At 38.3% G+C, this 19844-nt stretch overlaps 2 protein-coding genes across 2 annotated transcripts; both read left to right on the top strand.

Moving 5' to 3' along the window:
• Positions 1-3409: 3409 nt before the first annotated feature.
• LOC131167552 (uncharacterized) lies at positions 3410-13760 on the top strand. Its single transcript, XM_058126374.1, has 5 exons — positions 3410-3769; positions 3899-4085; positions 7820-7866; positions 7927-8133; positions 13674-13760. Exons 1-5 carry the CDS (start codon positions 3410-3412, stop codon positions 13758-13760), a joined length of 888 nt encoding a protein of 295 aa, XP_057982357.1.
• Positions 13761-13900: 140 nt separating this feature from the next.
• LOC131167481 (uncharacterized) lies at positions 13901-14479 on the top strand. Its single transcript, XM_058126302.1, has 2 exons — positions 13901-14041; positions 14168-14479. The coding sequence occupies exons 1-2, from the start codon at positions 13901-13903 to the stop codon at positions 14477-14479; spliced, it is 453 nt and encodes a 150-aa protein (XP_057982285.1).
• The last annotated feature ends 5365 nt before the right edge of the window (positions 14480-19844 follow it).

Raw genomic sequence — 19844 nt, 5'->3', positions numbered from 1 at the left:
TTTTTATATATATCTGCCAGCATACGGGCCGTGCTATGTGTATGATCTGCCAGCGTACGGGCTGTGCTATGGTTTGCCGGCGTATGGACCGAGCTATGTGTATGGTTTGCTGGTGTATGGGCCGAGCTATGTGTATGTTTTGCCAGCGTACGGGCTAAGCTATGGATTTTTTTGCCGGCGTACGGGTCGAGCTATGGAAATGATTTGCCAGCGTATGGGCTGTGCTATGATTTGCCGGCGTACGGGCCGAGCTATGGTAAAATGTGTAATACTGGCGTACAGGCTGATGTTTTTCATGACATACATATATATATATATATATATATATACGCAAAATGATATAATTGATTTGGTAATTAATGATATGAAATATCCATGTATCACTGTTTCAGTATATGTTATATGGTATCAGAACCTGGTTGGCTTGGTCTAGGCTAGCACTTGCACAGTACCGTTGCTGTGTGTCTATGGTCTTTGTGATCATGATATTTGTGTTAACGCCGTTGTACGGAGTGGTGTGAGATTGGATGGTCGATATGGTTTTTAAGAAGTGTGTGAGCGCCCCTGGTGTACGAACCAGGTCAAGCAGACCCATCAAACTTACAGACTATACTTTTGACTTTGCAGTGGTCGGCCAACCATTGTTAGGTCCCGCCTTCGGGCCACACAACCCAGTCATGTGGGGGTAATACATGACAACAGCCAGCTAACTTACCAGGAATGTTTTTGTATTACTATTATATGAGATGAGATATTTTTATGAAAATGCAGTATGTTCTGCCATGTTTTGATGATATATATATGTTTTCCAGATTGACATAACAGTTACTGATTATGGTCTATGTGGTATATGTATAATACAGAATACTCATGTTGCCATACACTGGTATTAGTTTATTTCCCTTACTGAGAGGTGTCTCATCCCTAAATTTTATAAACTTTTCAGGATCCCTTGACAGGAGAGCGGGTAAAGCCCCGTTGGTCTAGTACGGTAGATCTGCCCTTCCAGAAGGGTGAGTATTTTGATAGGGTCAGAGGTATTTTGTGGAAATGGCCCTAAGACATATTCTTTTTGGGTTGAGTGTTGTGTATATATGGATACAGTGATTGTAGTAACTCTGGTATATTGTGATGTATGGTATAATGAGATATATATGATTGCGTATTTCCTGCTACTTAGGCTTCTGCTATATGTTCTGATATATCCCTGGTACTCACGGGTCCAAGTGGATTATGATCTGTTGAGAATTATGCTATTGATTTTATTATATATAAAAAAATGTGGAAATTAAGTAGGTCGTCACAGTAAGTGAGTTATTTTAGAGTTTTCGTAACAAATATTGTTATTTGGAGCCTAGGAAGTATTAAATGGGTATTTTTCCAAGGCTTGCGTAAGTTAAAATCTTTGAAATACAGCGTGTCATTTTGTTGATTTTAGGTCGAATCCGAAGGAGCAGGTAAGGGGAAATATTTATAACAACATTTTTATTAATTTTAAACTGGCTAATTTTGGATATAAATTTTACATATTTAGGTAGAGTTTTATGAACCGTGTAGGTATTGAAAATACTGTCTTTTTTGGAATATATAATATATGGGAAAAATTGTGTGGCATGAAAATAGCTTTGAAAATTAAATGATTGCTAGTACTGTGGGATGATGAATCATTGTGACTATGAATACTGTTTAGGTTGCAAAATCTGTTTGGTTGGAAATATTGGTTGGTTGTGGATACTGTTTGTGTATATTGTGGTTGGATTGTGTGGATGTGTTTGAGTGGACGGATTTTCTTTTAATTTGGGTTATGGTTCATGTAAATTACGATATAGTGTTGGCAATGGTATGAGGAGGTCATTATATTGTACCTGATATAACTGTCATATAACATTGGTAGTGGTATGAGGAGGTCGTTATATGGGTGTTTATATTGGGGGGGGGGGATAAAATTTGGCAGTGGTATGAGGAGTTTGTTTACCTATTTACCATGAACAAGGTGGTTTGTACTGTAATCTATGCATTGGTTTGTCCTGTGTGGACCGTGAAACCTGTGTTGTTGATAGTCCTGTGTGGACATGTATGTTGTATGGATGACAGTCCTGTGTGGACATGTAGGTTGTGTCTTTTAGAGCCCTGTGTGGATGTTGCATTTGGTGTGGATACAAACTCTGTGTGGGTGAGAATAAATAATGTGTAAATCATGTATAGATTTATTGTGATATGTGTATGCGTGTAACTTTAATTACTTAAGTATTTTTGGTATAGTAGAATACTCCACCCGAGAGCTTGTTGAGGAAGGCGAGTACTCTGGTAATTATTTGTGGATACTAGAGTAGATGGAAGCCACTTGTATGGGCGGGTGACCTTCCTTATTCTTGGAGACTTTATACGTAACTCGAGGGCTTATTGAGAAAGGTGAGTGCCTTGGTGTTTGCACTAGAGCAGAGAGAATCTACTTGTATGGGTGGGTAGACTTCTCTATTCTTGAGAATTATCAGTAAAAATAATTATGTAAATGGGCATGTGATTGGGTGACAGGGAAGTTGACAATGGTGTGGTTGTGTATGCGTTTTATTGGCTGTTACGAGTGGTGAAATACGATTATATGTGTATTTTTTTAATTATATAAAACACTTCAGCCACACACTATTGTAAATTATTTCTTCCTTACTGAGAGGTTTCTTACCCTATCGATTTATTAATCTTTTCAGGTCTACCAGGTGATCGAGCTTAGATTGCTCCACGACGGAGTTAGTTTTTGTGAGTTGAATATTAGAACAGATATGTATTTAGTTTTATGTTTAAAATATTTTATTTTAGTTTTGTAATATGAAGAATGAGAATGTAATTTATGGGTCTACATATGTAATTATAGAACTCTGGTATTTTGTTTGAGGTTATTTAATTAATTTCGCTGCGTGAATGGTATCAAAGATGCGTGTTTGGTCTTATAACACTTCAGGCTCCACGTGGCGGGTCTGGGGCATTAGAGTTGGTATGAGAGCATAACAGTCTTGCGGACTTAGGAGGATTAATACCAGAGTATAGGTTTAAGTTGAATAAGGGTAGGAATGGGTAGATTAGGGAGTTGACAGGAGTTTGAGTTTGTTTTGTAGCCTTGAGGCAGAAATCTCTCGGCGGACTTCTGTGATTTTCTGAATCAGTCGACGGTTTTAGAAAACCATGGTAAATCTATCGATGGTGATGTTTTCAAGCAGAGAAACTGGAATTTGGAATTTGAATTTGAAAGTTAAAATGATTGCAGATAAATGGATGTTGGATATTTAATTGAGGACTTGGATATTGAATTGGTTTCATGTTTTATGATTATGTCAGATATATTAAGATGTGGAGATTCTAAATTTCCTCTAATGTATATTTATAGTCCAAGATGGATCCTAGAAGCTAGGGCATGGATGAGGGAGAAGGAAGCAAATTGGGAGCTTCCAGCGGGGATGAGATTGACACCTCTCGACTCTTACGAGGAATAGCTCATCAGATTAGGGAAGTGATGAGACGAGATTTTGGGGGATCAAGCTACCCACCAGTGCACCATGGTTGCATGATTGATCAATTTACCTATCTGAAACCCTCATCCTTTGAGGGTAGCACTGACTCGATTAAGGCTGAAATGTGGATGCAAGAAATGGAAAAGTTACTGGTAGTGTTGAACTGCACCGAGGAGCAAAAGGTTCTTTTCACCACCTTCAAACTGGCTAGAGAATTTGAACAGTGTTGGCATGCAATGAAGGTCTTGGAGGAACAACGAACAGTATCTATAGCGATGACCTAGGGTCGTTTCAAGCAGGTCTTCTATGACCGATACTTTCCTGCTACCACCAGAAAAGTGTGGGTCGAGGAATTTTTTAGCTTGACTCAAGGGCGCTTCACTGTTCACCAGTATGCTGCTAAATTTCTAGAACTATCTCGATTTGTACCTTCTATGGTTCTAGATGAATACCAAAAAGTGAGGTGGTTTGAAAGGGACCTAAATCAAAGGATTCATGAGCATATGGCGTGTTTGCAGATTCAGAACTTCACGAAATTGGTGGAGAAAGCTACTGTTGCAGAGTCGGTTCTGCAGAGAGGTACATAGGCATCAGAATGAAGGAAAAGCCTTGCATCTCCTTGTTCCCAAGCAAATGTCAGACAAGGGTCATGGAGGGGAGACAAAGATGCTGTAGGTTAGAGGTTAGAAAGGAATGATCTTGGATGACAGGGTGATTCGTCATGCCCCCATTGCCCTAGATGTAATCAGTGTCATTGGGGAGACTGTTGGGGTAGGAGTGTCGTATGCTATAGATACGGAAAACATGGTCACATAGCTTGGGAATGTCAAGAACCGCCAAAAAATGCACCAGCTCTAAACTAGAACCAAAGGAACAATCTGGTGCCTCATAGTGCAGTGCCCTGACACTTGTCTATATGTTGGGTACACCTGAGCGCGACAACACTAAGGGTACATGCAATATGTTTATGTTAGTATGTTTATAAACTTTATTTAACTTTGCATTATTCGGTGTTACATATGTTTGAATTGATTGAAATGTACAAATGTGTTTAATTAGCTTTTTGGTTGTGAAAATGGGTGATTAATGAATTTCGAGGATGAAATTCTTTTAAGGATGGGAGAATGTAATGACTTGGAAAATTTTAACTATTTAAAATAATAAGAATGATAGAAGGGAAGGAAAAGAAATTTTTAAAAAGATGTCAGCAAGGAATCGTCAAAGAACCAGTTGGTCTCGTCGACGAGAGTTCTACTTTGGCTCGTTGATGAGGAATTATCGAGTGGGGTTTTCATATGATTGAAATTAATCGACAAGTTTCCTATTTCGTTGAAGGATGGTGTGCTTGGATTCGTTGACGAGTCCACGTGTCTCGTTGACAAATCCCTACTTATAAATAGCAAATTCTTTCATTTTAGCGTGAATTTTCTGCATGTATTGTCTCTCTCTCTCTCTCTCTCTCTCTCTCTCTCTCTCTCTCTCTCTCTCTCTCTCTCTCTCTCTCTCTTTCTCTCTCTAGAAATTCTGCCCTACTACCTTCTCTCTATGATTTCAAGCCGGATTTAGCCCTATTCAACGATCGGAAGCTACCACAAAATTTTTGGGAAGATCCTCTGCAATATAGGCGGAGCAGAAATTTGATTTGAGAGGTTTGACAAACATCCCAAATTTAGGGTAAATGAGTTATTTTGGAGTTTTCTTAAGACATATTATTTTTTGGAGCCTAGGAAGTATTAAATGGGTATTTTTCTAAGATTTGAGTAAGTTGAAATTTTTGGAATATAGGGTCTCGTTTTGTTGATTTTAGGCCAAACCCCGAGAAGCAGGTAAGGGGAAATATTTTATGAGAACATTTCTGTTAATTTTAAACTGCCTAGTTTCAGATATAAATTTTACATATTTAGGTATATTTTTCTGAACTGTGCAGGTTTTGAAAATACTTTATTTTTGGAATATATAATATATGGGGAAAAATTGTGTAGCATGAAAATAACTTTGAAAATTAAATGATTGCATGTATTATGGGATGATGAATCATTGTGATTGTGAATACTGTTTAGGTTGCAATTTCTATTTGGTTGGAAATATTGGTTGGCTGTGGATACTTTTTGTTTGTGTATACTGTGGGTGATTGTGTGGATGTGTTTGAGTGGTTGGATTTGCTTTTGATTTTTGTCGTGGTTCATGTAAATTGTGATATAGCATTGGTAGTGGTATTAGGAGGTCGTTATATCGCATCTGGTATAACTGTCATATAACGTTGGCAGTGGTATGAGGAGATCATTATATGGGCGTTTATATTAGGTCTAACATTGGTAGTGGTATGAGGAGTTTGTTTACCTATTTACCATGAACTGGGTGGTTTGCGTTGTAATGTGTGTGCCGGTTTGTCCTGTGTGGACCGTGAAACCTATCTGGTTGATAGTCCTGTGTGGACCAGTCCTGTGTTGACATGTATGTTGTATGGTTGATAGTCCTTTGTGGACTAGTCCTATGTTGACATGTATGTTGTGTGTTTTAGAGTCCTGTGCGGACTTTGCATTTGGGGTGGATATGGACCCTATGTGGGTGAGAATGGATAATGTGTATATCCTGTGTAGATTTATTGTGATATGTGTATGCGTGTAACTTTAATTACTTAAGTATTTTTGGTAAAGTAGAATACTCCACCCGAGGGCTTGCTAAGGAAGGTGAGTACTCTGGTAATTATTTGTGGATACCATAGTAGAAGGAAGCCACTTGTATGGGCGGGTGACCTTCCCTAGTCTCGGAGACTTTACGTTGATACATAATCCGAGGGGTTACTGAGAAAGGTGAGTGCCTTGGTATTTGCACTAGAGCAGAGGGAATCTACTTGTATGGGCGGGTAGACTTCCCTATTCTTGGGAATTATCAGTAAAACTAATTATGTATGTAGGCATGTGATTAGGTGACAGGGAAGTTGACAATGGTGTGGTTATGTATGCATTTTATTGGCTGTTACAAGTGGTGAAATACGATTATATATGTATTGTTAATTATATTAAACACTTCAGCCACACATTATTGTAAATTATTTATTCCTTATTAAGAGGTGTCTCACCCATCGATTTATTAATCTTTTCAGGTCTACCAGGTGATCGAGCTTAGATGGCTCCAGATAAGATTAGTTTTTGTGAGTTGAATATTGGAACGGATATGTATTTAGTTCTATGTTTAATATATTTTGTTGTAGTTTTATAATATGAAGAATGAGAATGTATTTTATGGGTTTACATATGTAATTATAGAACTCTGGTATTTTGTTTGAGTTTATTTAATTAATTCCGTTGCGTGAATGGTATTAGAGACGCGTGTTTGGTCTTATAACACTCTGGGTCCCACGTGGCGGGTCCGGGGTGTTACTATTGGTATCAAAGCATAACGGTCGTCCGAACTTAGGAGGATTAATACCAAAGTATAGGTTTGAGTTGAATAAGGGTAGGAATGGGTAGATTAGGGTGTTGACAGCAGTTTAAGTTTGTTTCATAGCTTGGAGGCAGAAATCTCTTGGTAGACTTCTATGATTTTTTGAATTAGTCGACGGTTTCAGAAAACCACGGTAAATCCATCGACAGTGATGTTTCCGAGCGAAGAAACTTGAATTTGGAATTTTAATTTGAAAGTTAAGATGATTGCGGAAAAATGGACATTGGATATTTAATTGAGGACTTGGATATTGAGTTGGTTTCATGTTTTATGATTATGTCAGATATATTAAGATGTGGAGATTCTAAATTTCCTCTGTTGTATATTAATATTCAGGGATGGATCCTAGAGGCAAAAGTGTGGATGAAGGTGGAGGGAGCAAATTGGGAGCTTCTAGCGGGGATAAGATTGACACCTCTCGACTGTTACGAGGAATAGCTCGTCAGGTTAGGGAAGTGATGAGATGAGATTTCGGGGGATCAAGCTACCCACCAGTGCACTAGGGTTGGACGATTGATCAATTCACCCATATGAAAACCTCAGCCTTTGAGGGTGGCACTGACCGATTAAGGCTGAAATATGGATGCAATAAATGGAAAAGTTACTGGTAGTGTTGAACTGCACCGAGGAGCGGAAGATTCTTTTCGTCACCTTCAAAATGGCTAGAGAAGTTAAATGGTAGTGGCATGCAATGAAGTTTTTGGAGGAATAGCAAGCAGTACCTATAGCGATGACCTAGGGTCGTTTCAAGCAGGTCTTCTATGACCGATACTTTCCCGCCACCAGCAGCAATACGTGGGCGGAGGAATTTTTCAGCTTGACTCAAGTGCGCCTTTTTGTTTAGCAGTATGTTGTTAAATTTCTAGAACTATCTCGCTTTGCACCTTCTATGGTTCCAAATGACTACCAAAAGGTGAGGAGGTTTGAAAGGGGCCTGAATTAGAGGATTCACAAGCATATGGTGTGTTTGTAGATTCAGGATTTTGCGGAATTGGTGGAGAAAGCTACTGTTGCTGAGTTGAGTCTGAAGAGAGGTACAGAGGCATCAGAACGAAGGAAAAGGCCTCCTTCTCCTCGTTCCCAAGCAAGTGTTAAACAAATATCATGGAGGGGAGATAAAGATGTTGCAGGGCAAGGGTCAGAGAGGAATGATCGGGGACGACAAGGTGATTCACCATGTGTAACGTCCCTCAATTTCTTAACATAAAATACCACATAATAAATAAAATGGTCAACCTAAACCCGTGGGTAATGGGGACACCTGTCGTACACAGCGGAAAAAACAAGCAGCAGTAACCATAAAAATCCATACATCCATCCATAAAACATAATACCAGAGCTTTTATAACATTATGATACTGTACTACTATACATCCTCATATACATCAAAATATCTCTAGGGTCAAACACAAAATAATTCTAACCCTAATACAAAATCTTACCCTCCTCACAGGGTAATCTCACTAATCTCAACGACGGCCTTGACCCGCTGGTCTCTCAGGGACTCTTGAAAAATTTAATAATATTGGGGGTGAGACACTTCTCAGTAAGAGAAAATAAACTAAATACAGCTGTGTGGCAATATGAATATTTAATGCATTTATACGTATACAGTACATTTCATAATTCTATAAACATTATCATATCGTATTAGGTAAACATATATTTTCACATCTGTTAATAATCATAACATACATAAAATCATCTGTTATAACTGTAGTACTAAAAACAAATCCAGGATGAATAGCTAGCTGGTGTTATGTATTACCCCCCATGACGGGTTGTGCAGCCCGAAGGCGGGACCCGACAATGGTTGGCTGACCACTGCCGAATCAAATATGTCTGTAAGTACGATGAGCCTGCCACACCTTGGTCCGGACTTCCAGGTGGACATCCACACTCTACTGAAAGCCACATCGACTATCCATCTCCCATCCCCTCGTGGGATGGTTAGCACTAATCTGACGTAGATATCTGATCTACACATATAGCTACGGTACCGAGCCCCTGAACTAAACTAAACTAACATCCTGGTGGTTATAACATATAATATATGATCATATATATAACATCATTACGGCCTCGTGCCGAAAATATAGTAATTACGGCCTCGTGCCGAAAACATAAATACATGGCCTCGCACCAATAACATAAATACGGCCTCGTGCCGATAACATAAATATGGCCTCGTGCTGATAACATAAATACATGGCCTCGCGCCAATAACATAAATATGGCCTTGTGCTAATAACATAAATATATGGCCTCGCGCCAAAAACATAAATATGGCCTCGTGCCGATAACATAAATATATGGCCTCGAGCCAAAATTGTTTCAGGTATATATATTCTGAAAATACATCATTTATCACATAATCATTAAAACCATCACAACATAACTCATATTTTCATAATACCTGAAATCATGCTTTGTTCGTAAAATCTTTCACATTATAATACATTTCACACAAAATAATATTCATGCCACACATATGCTGTTAAAAGTCATACTTCATATTCTAAAATCGTGAATTACTTACATCTCATACATACATATACATTTTAATCATCATAGTAGTATTTTCCCAATCGTACATTTCATTCGTAATACACAATATAACATATGCTTTTCTGAAAATAAATTTACTCATAATCAATAATAATTTGCATGGAAAATTACTGCTTTAGTTTATTCCCTTACCTGGCTACTGAGAAATTCCTTAGGACCCAAATCCTACGCCTTTAGCACCCGAAATTCAACTCCTGAAATTTATATTTTCCCCATATTAATTAATCTATTTCTCCAAAATAATATTCATCTAGCCTTTCCTAGGCTCCATATACCTCAAATTAATATTTAAACTATTATTTAACATCCCTACTTAATTTTCCATATTTTGCCTGCGGGTCCCAAAATTACACCCGCGGCGCTCACCCGGGCGTTAAATTTTAGAAATCCTACTTCAGTCCCAGATGCTTAATATTTTAGCATTTCTAAATTAATGCTAATTAATTAAAAATAAGCCCCTTAATAATTGCCGCACCCCAAATTTGGGGTTTTGGCCCGACACCCCTACGAGAATTCCATCCCACTAGACTTGTAGAGAATCATCCCTAGATTCTCGTGGTGGTGTCCGTTCGTCAATTGGGCTTATATTTTGCAAGAAATTAAAGAAAAAGGAAAAAATGGCTTACCCCAGGGAATACGCTTATGCCGCTCCTACCACCGATCCTCTTCGATAGAAATGATGGCAGCGGCGAATAGAGTCTAGTGGTATTTTTGGATTTTCGATCAGGCAAAAATCCGTCACGAAATCGAGGAGAGAGGGAGAGAGAACATGAGGAGAGAGAGAGAGAGAGAGAGATTACAGAAGTTGCAGAGAAAAGAAAAGAAAAGAATAGAAGAAGAAGAAGAAGAATAATAATAATAATAATAATAATAATAATAATAATAATAATAATAATAATAATAGTTTGAATCTCCTGAAGCTTGTTGAAGCTTCTGGAGGATAAATATAATAATAATAATAATAATTAATTAATATTAGTAATAATATTTTTTTATAAAAAAAATTAATTTTAATTAATTAAATTTTTTTATTTTTCTTTTTAAATTCGTTTAATTAATTAATTAATATATATATTTTTTAATTAATTTTTTTTAATTTTAATTTTAATTTTAATTTTTTTATTTTTTTATTTTAATTCTTTTTTTATTTTAATTTTTTGGAATCATTCTATTAATCTTTGATATCTCTTTTTGGGGTTTTTACATCACGCCCCCACTGCCCTAGATGTAATCAGCGACACTGAGGAGAATACCGGGGTAGGGGTGTCATATGCCATAGATATGGAAAGCATGGTCATATAGCCCAGGAATGTCAAGAACTGTTGAGCAATGCACCAGCTTCGAACTAGAACTAGAAGAACAATCTGGTGCCTCGCGGCGGCGGTGACCTGACAAGTGTCTATATGTTGGGTACACCAGAGGAAGACAACACTAAAGGCCCAGGTAATATGTTTATGTTAGTATGTGTATAAATTTTTTTTAACTTTGCATGATTCGGTGTTACACATATTTGAATTGATTGAAATGTACGAATGTGTTTAGTTAGCTTTTTTTTTTTTTTTTGTGAAAATGGGTGATTAATGAATTTTGAGGAAGAAATTCTTTTAAGGAGGGGAGAATGTAACAACTCGAAAAATTTTAACTATTTAAAATAATTATAAAGATAGAAGGGAAGGAAAAGAAATTTTTAAAAAGGTGTCAGCAAGGAATCGTTGACGAACCAACTAGTCTTGTCGACAAGAGTTCTACTTTGGCTCGTCGATGAGGGCACAAGTCTTATCGATGAGGAATTACCGAGAGGGGTTTTCATATGACTGAAATTCATCAATGAGTTTTTTGTTTCATCGAAGAATGGTGTGCTTGGACTCGTCGACAAGTCCATGTGTTTCGTCGACGAATCCATGCCTATAAATAGGAAATTCTTTTATTTCAACGCGAATTTTATGCATGTATCCTCTCTCTCTCTCTCTAGAAATTCAGCCCTACTACCTTCTCTCTATGATTTCAGGTCGGATTTAGCCCAATCAACGTTCGGAAGCTACCACGAGACTCTTGGGAAGATTCTCTGCAATATAGGTGGAGCAGAATTTTGATTTGAGAGGTTTGGGAAACATCCCAAAATCAGGGTAAGTGAGTTATTTTGGAGTTTTCTTAACAAATATTGTTATTTGAAGCCTAGGAAGTATTAAATGGGTATTTTTCTAAGATTTGAGTGAGTTGAAATCTTTGGAATACAGGGTCTCATTTTGTTGATTTTAGGCCAAATCCCGAGGAGCAGGTAAGGGGAAAATATTTAGGTATAGTTTTCTAAATCGTGCAGGTATTGAAAATACTACTTTTTTGGAATATATAATATATGGGGAAAATTGTGTGGCATGAAAATAGCTTTGAAAATTAAATGATTGTGGGATGATGAATCGTTGTTATTGTGAATACTGTTTAGGTTTAGATTTCTGTTTGGTTGGAAATATTGGTTGGTTGTGGATACTGTTTGTTTGTGTATATTGTGGTTGGATTATGTGGATGTGTTTAAGTAGTTGGATTTGCTTTTGATTTGTGTTGTGGTTCATGTAAATTGAAATATTGCGTTGGCAGTGGTATGAGGAGGTCGTTATATCATATATGGTATAACTGTCATATAACGTTGGCAGTGGTATGAGGAGGTCGTTATATGGGCGTTTATATCGGGGGGTAAACATTGGCAGTGGTATGAGGAGTTTTTTTACCTATTTACCATGAACAGGGTGGTTTGCGCTGTAATCTGTGTGTTGGTTTGTCCTGTGTGCACCGTGAAACCTGTGTGGTTGATAGTCCTATATGGACATGTATGTTGTATGGTTGACAGTCTTGTGTGGTCATGTATGTTGTGTGTTTTAGAGTCCTGTGTGGACGTTGCATTTGGTTTAGATATGGACCCTGTGTGGGTGAGAATGGATAATTTGTATATTCTGTGTATATTTATTGTGATATGTGTATGTGTGTAACTTTAATTATTTTAGTATTTTTGGTAAAGTAGAATACTCCACCCGATAGCTTGCTAAGGAAGGCGAGTACTCTGGTAATTATTTGTGGATACCAGAGTAGAGGGAAGCCACATGTATGGGCGGGTGACCTTCCTTATTCTCGAAGACTTTACCAAGTTACATAACCTGAGGGCTTATTGTGAAAGGTGAGTGCCCTGGTGTTAGCACTACAGCAGAGGGAATCTACTTGTATGGGTGGGTAGACTTTCCTATTCTCGAAAATTATCAGTAAAAATAATTATGTATAATGTGATTGGATGACAGGGAAGTTGACAATGGTGTGGTTATGTATGCGTTTTGTTAGCTATTACGAGTGGTGAAATACCATTACATGTGTATTTTTTAATCATATTAATCAATTCAGCTGCACACTATTATAAATTATTTCTTCCTTCTTGAGAGGTGTCTCACTCCGTTGATTTATTAATCTTTTCTGGTCTACCAGGTGATCGAGCTTAGATAGCTCCAGAGCGGGGTTAGTTTTTGTGAGTTGAATATTAGAACGGATATGTATCTAGTTTTATGTTTAATATATTTTATTCTAATTTTGTAGTATGAAAAGTGAGAATGTATTTTATGGGTCTGCATATGTAATTGTAGAACTTTGGTATTTTGTTTGAGGTTATTTAATTAATTTAGCTACATGAATGGTATCAGAGGTGCGTGTTTGGTCATATAACACATCGGGCCCCACGTGGTGGGTCTAGGGTGTTACAGCTGGTATTAGAGCATAATGATCTAGAGAACTTAGGAGGATTAATACTAGAGTATAGGTTTGAGTTGAATAAAGGTAGGAATGGGTAGATTAGGGTTTTGACAGGATTTTGTTTTTGTTTCGTAGCTTGGAGGTAGAAATCCCTTGGCAAACTTTTGTGATCTTTTGAATCATTCGACAATTTCAGAAAACCACAGTAAATCCATTGACGATGATGTTTTTGAGTGGACAAAATGGAATGTGGAATTTGAATTTGAAAGTTGAGATGATTGCAGATGAATGGATGTTGGATATTTAATTGAGGACTTAGATATTGAATTCGTTCCATGTTTTATGATTATGTCAGATATATTAAGATGTGGAGATTCTAAATTTCCTCTATTGTATATTTATATTTTGGGATGGAACTTACAGGCAAAGGCATGGATGAAGGAGGAGGAAACAAATTGTGAGCTTCCAGCGGGGATAAGATTGACACCTCTCGACTGTTACGAGGAATAGCTCTTCAGGTTAGGGAAGTGATGAGACGAGATTTCGGGGAATCAAGCTACGCACTAGTGCACTAGGGTTGCACGATTGATCAATTCACCCATTTGAAACCCTCATCCTTTGAGAGCGGCACTGACCCAATTAAGGTTGTAATGTGGGTGCAAGAAATGGAAAAGATACTTGCAGTGTTGAACTGCACCGAGGAGCAGAAGGTTCTTTTCGCCACCTTCAAACTAGCCATAGAAGTTGAACGGTGGTGGCATGCAATGAAGTTGTGGGATGAACAGCGAGCGGTACCTATAGCAATGACCTGGGTTCATTTCAAGTAGGCCTTCTACAATCGACTTTCCTGCACCACCAGAAATGTGAAGGCAGAGGAATTTTTCAGCTTGACTCAGAGGTGCCTCACTGTTCAGTAGTATGCTGCTAAATTTCTGAAACTATCTCGCTTTGCACCTTCTATGGTTCCAGATGAATACCAAAAGGCAAGGTGGTTTGAAAGGGGTCTGAATAATAGGATTCATGAGCATATGACGCTTTTGAAGATCCAAAATTTCACGATGGTGGAGAAAGCTACTATTGTAGAGTTGAGTTTGCAGAGAGGTACAGAGGCATCAGAACGAAGGAAAACGCCTGCGTCTTCTGGTTCCCAAGCAAATGTCAGAAAAAGGTCACAAAGGGGAGATAGAGATGCTGCAGGTCAGGGGTCAAAAAGGAATAATTGGGGATGACAGGGTGATTCGTCATGCCCCCACTGCCTTAGATGTAATCAGCGGCATTGAAGAGAATGTTGGGGTAGGGGCGTCGTATGCTATAGATACGACAAACATGGTCACATAGGTCGGGAATGTCATGAACCACTGAGCAATACACCAGCTTCGAACTAGAACCAAAGGAACAATCTGATGCCTCGCGGCGGCGGTGCCCTGACACGTGTTTATATGTTGGGTACACCTGAAGAGGACAACACTAAAGGCCCAAGTAATATGATTATGTTAGTATGTGTATAAATTTTGTTTAACTTTGCATGATTTGGTGTTAGATATGTTTGAATTGATTGAAATGTACAAATGTGTTTAGTTAGCTTTTTGGTTGTGAAAATGGGTGATTAACAAATTTCGAGGATGAAATTATTTTAAGTAGGGGGGAATGTAACGACTCAAAAAATTTTAACTATTTAAAATAATAAGAAAGATAGAAGGGAAGGAAAAGAAATTTATAAAAAGTGTCAGCTACGAATTGTCGACGAATCAATTGGTCTTGTAGACGAGGAATTATCGAGAGGGGTTTTCATATGACTGAAATTCGTCAACAAGTTTCCTGTTTCGTCGATGAATGGTTTGCTTGGACTCGTTGACGAGTCCACCGGTCTTGTCAACGAATCCCTGCCTATAAATAGCGAATTCTTTCATTTTAGCGCGAATTTTCTGCATGTATCCTCTCTCACTGTCTCTCTCTATATAAATTTGGCCCAAGTACCTTCTCTCTACAATTTTGGGCTAGATTTAGCCTGATTCAACGATCGGAAGCTACCACGAGACTTTTGGAAAGATTCTCTACAATATAGGTGGAGCAGAATTTTGATTTGAGAGCTTTTGGAAGCATATTAAAATTAGGGTAAATGAGTTATTTTGGAGTTTTCTTAACAAATATTGTTATTTGGAGAGCCTAGGAAGTATTAAATGGGTTTTTCTCTATGATATGAGTAAGTTGAAATATTTGGAATACAGGGTCTCGTTTTGTTGATTTTCAGGGGAAATATTTTATAACAACATTTCTATTAATTTTAAACTAGCTAATTTTGGATATAAATTTTACACATTTAGGTATAGTTTTCTAAACCATCCAGGTATTGAAAAAAAAAATATTTTTTGGAATATATAATATATGGGGAAAAATTGTGTGGCATGAAAATAACTTTGAAAATTAAATGATTGCAAGTAATGTGGGATGATGAATCATTGTGATTGTGATACTGTTTAGGTTGCGATTTCTATTTGGTTGGAAATATTGGTTGGTTGTTACTGTTTGTTTGTGTATACTGTGGTTGGATTGTGTGGATGTGTTTGAGTGGTTGGATTTGCTTTTGATTTGTGCTGTGGTTCATGTAAATTGCGATATAATAGTGGTGGTGGTATGAGGAGGTCGTTATATCATACTTGGTATAACTGTCATATAACGTTGGCAATGGTATGAGGAGGTTGTTATATGAGCGTTTATATTGGGGGGGGGGGTAAACATTGGCAGTGATATGAGGAGTTTGTTTACCTATTTACCATGAACAAGGTGGTTTGCACTGTAATCTGTGTGTTGGTTTGTCCTGTGTGGACCGTGAAACCTGTGTGGTTGATAGTCCTGTGTGGACCAGTATTGTGTGGGCATGTATGTTGTATGGTTGACAGTCCTGTGTGGACATGTATGTTGTGTGTTTTAGAGTCCTGTGTGGACGTTGCATTTAGTGTGGATATGGAGCCTGTGTGGGTGAGAATGGATTATGTGTATATCTTGTGTAGATTTATTGTGATATGTGTATCCGTGTAACTTTAATTACTTAAGCATTTTTCATGAAATAGAATACTCCACCCGAGAGCTTACTGAGGAAGGCGAGTACTCATGTAATTATTTTTGGATACCAAAGTAGAGGGAAACTAGTTGTATAGACGGGTGACCTTCCCTATTCTCGGAGACTTTACCTGGATACATAATCCAAGGGCTTATTGAGAAAGGTGAGTGCTTGGTGTCAGAACTAGAGCAGAGAGAATCTACTTATATGGGCGGGTAGACTTCCCTATTTTTGATAATTATCAGTAAAAGTAATTATGTATGTGGGCATGTGATTGGGTGACAGGGAAGTTGACAATGGTGTGGTTATGTATGCGTTTTGTTGGCTGTTACGAGTGGTGAAATACGATTTTATGTATATTTTGTAATTATATTGAACACTTTAGCCACAGGCTGTTTTAAATTATTTCTTTTTTACTGAGAGGTGTCTTACCCTGTCGATTTATTAATCTTTTCAGGTCTATCAGGTGATTGAGCTTAGATAGCTTAAAGCGGGGTTAGTTTTTGTGAGTTGAATATTATAATGGATATGTATTTAGTTTTATGTTTGATATATTTTTTTTTTTGTTTTTGTAATATGAAGAATGAGAATGTATTTTATGGGTCTGCATATGTAATTATAGAGCTTTGGTATTTTTTGAGGTTATTTAATTCCGCTGGTGAATGGTATTAGAGACACGTGTTTGGTCTTATAACACTCCGGGCTCCACGTGGGTCGTCCAGGGCGTTACATAGCATATGGGCAACCGACCCCACTCTTTCAAGTATCTCAAATGGGCCAATTTACCCAGGGCTTAGCTTACCCTTCTTTCCAAATCTCATAACTTCTCTCAATGGAGCTACCTTCAAAAATACCCGATCTCCCATGTCAAACTCTAACTCCCGGCGGCGAGTATCTGTGTAACTTTTCTGTCAACTCTGAGCTGTATTGATTCTGTCTTTAATATGCCGGACTTTATCATATGCTTGCTGTACCAACTCTGGTCCCAATACTCACCTTTCTCCCAGTTCATCCCAGTATAATGGGGAATGACACCTCCTACCATATAAAGTCTTATATGGTGCCATCCCAATGTTGGACTAATAGTTGTTATTGTACGCAAACTCGACCAGAAACAAATACTAGGTCCAACTGCCCCCGAAATCTGACACGCACACTTGCGGCATATCCTCAAATATTTGGATCATCCTCTCTGTCTGCCCATCTGTCTGAGGATGAAAAGTGGTGCTGAATGCTAACTATGCCCCCATAGCCTCCTGAAAGCTTCTCCAAAACCGTGAAGTAAATCATGGGTCTAGGTATGAGATTATAGATATTGGCACACCATGAGAGTGCACGATCTCCTAAATGTATAACTCTGCTAGTTTGTCCATAGAATAGTTTACTTTGATAGGGATAAAGTGTGTGGTCTTTGTTAGCCGATCTACGACCACCCATATAGCATTTTGTATCTACTAGGATGGAGGTAGCCCTGTCACGAAGTCCATGGAAACATGATCCCATTTCCACTTAGGAATGTAGAGTGGCTGCATCTGCCCTGTCGGTCTTTGGTGCTTAGCCTTTATCTGCTGGCACGTCAAGCACTGTATCACGAATTCAGCAATCTCCTTCTTCATGTCGTTCCACCAAAAGGATTCTCATAGATCCTGATACATTTTTGTACTACCCGGATGCACAATGTAAAAGGATCTATGAGCCTCCTTTAAGATTGTCCTCCTAATCTTGGCGTCTGCAGGAACACATAGTTTGGCATGGAACCTCAAAGTTCCGTCATCTATACTAAACTCTTCCCCCAGTTTGTCCTGTACTAGTTTCATCAATTCTATTAATTATAGATCATTCCTCTGGGTGTTTTAATTCTTTCTTGCAAAGTATGATGTACCACCAGGTTAGCAATGAATTCCTGGTGATCACCCTCTATTAGCTCAACACCCAACCTCTCCAAATCCATTTGGATAGGGTGCTGAATCTCCACTGCCGACAATACTGCTCCCATTAACTTTCAGCTCAGTGCATCAGTTATCACATTTGCTTTCCCTATGTTGTAGCTAATAGTGCAGTTATAATCTTTAATGAGTTCCAACCATCTTCTTTGCCTCATATTCAGTTCTTTTTGAGTAAAGAAATATTTCAAACTTTTGTGGTTCGTGAAGATTTCACATTTCCCTCCATAAAGATTGTGTCTCCAGATCTTGAGGGCATACACCACTGCAGTTAGCTCTAAATCATGCACATGATAGTTCTTCTTATATTCTTTAAGTTGCCTGGATGCATAAGCAATAACTCTCTCGTGCTACATCAACACACACCCGAGCCCCCTCTGAGACACATCACTGTAAATGACAAATTCATCCTCTCTTGATGGAATAGTTAACATCGAGGTAGTAACCAGCCCCTATTTCAACTCTTGAAAGCCGTGCTAACATTTATCAGACCATTCAAACCTCACATTCTTTCTCGTGAGTCGTGTCAAGGGACCTGACAGTTTGGAAAACCCATCCACAAAGCACCGGTAATATCCTGCCAGTCCTCGAAAACTCCTAATTTCTTGAACACTTCTTAGCCTCACCCAATCTACCATGACCTCTAGCTTGCCTGGGTCAACTACTATACCATTCCCAGATATCACATGCCCTAGAAAAATGACCTGCCTCGACCAAAATTCACATTTCTTGAATTTCACGTACAACTTTCTTTCCCTCAATACCTGCAACACCAGCCTCAGATGATGTTTATGCTTCTAAAAACTTTTCGAATAGACCAGTATATCATCTATAAATACCACAACGAACTAGTCCAGATACTGATGGAACACCCGATTCATCAAGTCCATAAACGTTGCCTGTGCATTCGTGAGACCAAACGACATAACGAGAAACTCATAGTGCCCATATCTGGTCCTGAAATCCGTCTTCAGAATGTCCTCTGCTTTGACTCTCACCTAGTGATAACCTGACCGGAGATCAATCTTGGAGTAGGCTTGAGTCCCCTAGAGCTGATCAAATAGATCATTAATTCTAGGAAGAGGATATTTATTCTTTATCGTCACTTTGTTTATTTCTATGTAATCAATACACATCCTCATGGTCCCATCTTTCTTCTTCACGAATAACACCGATGCTCCCTAAGGTGATATGCTAGGCCTGATAAAACCTTTTTCTAACAGCTCTTGTAACTGATATTTTAACTATTTTAATTCTTCTAGAGCCATTCTGTAAGGCACTTTAGATATTGGTGCCGTCCCTAGAAGTAAATCAATTGCAAATTCTATCTCTCGATCAGACGATAAGCTAGGTAACTCCTCCAGAAAAATATCTGGAAATTCTATAACCACTAGAATATCAGTAAGCTTTAATTCTCCCTCTGGCCTCTCCTTTACATAAGCTACGAATCCCTAACAACCACCTTGAAGCAGCCTCTTCACCTGTAAAGCCGACACTAACTGTAATAGGGTGCAAACACGCAACCCCACAAATCTGAATTCCTACTCACCCAGAGGTCTGAAGATCACTTCTTTCTGATGGCAGTCAATG

Source organism: Malania oleifera, chromosome 1 (genome assembly GCF_029873635.1).
Source record: "Malania oleifera isolate guangnan ecotype guangnan chromosome 1, ASM2987363v1, whole genome shotgun sequence".
NCBI lineage: Eukaryota > Viridiplantae > Streptophyta > Magnoliopsida > Santalales > Ximeniaceae > Malania > Malania oleifera.
The sequence above is the reverse complement of the archived record's forward strand: the minus strand, read 5'-3'. Positions and strand labels throughout refer to the sequence as shown.

Coding starts and splice junctions, on each gene's coding strand:
- LOC131167552 (XM_058126374.1), top strand. CDS start 3,410: ATGGATGAGGGAGAAGGAAGCAAATTGGGAGCTTCCAGCGGGGATGAG. Junction 4,086..7,819: donor AGAGTCGGTTCTGCAGAGAG/GTACATAGGCAT, acceptor TTAAATTTCTAG/AACTATCTCGCTTTGCACCT. Junction 8,134..13,673: donor GACAAGGTGATTCACCATGT/GTAACGTCCCTC, acceptor TGGAACTTACAG/GCAAAGGCATGGATGAAGGA.
- LOC131167481 (XM_058126302.1), top strand. CDS start 13,901: ATGTGGGTGCAAGAAATGGAAAAGATACTTGCAGTGTTGAACTGCACC. Junction 14,042..14,167: donor TGTGGGATGAACAGCGAGCG/GTACCTATAGCA, acceptor ACTGTTCAGTAG/TATGCTGCTAAATTTCTGAA.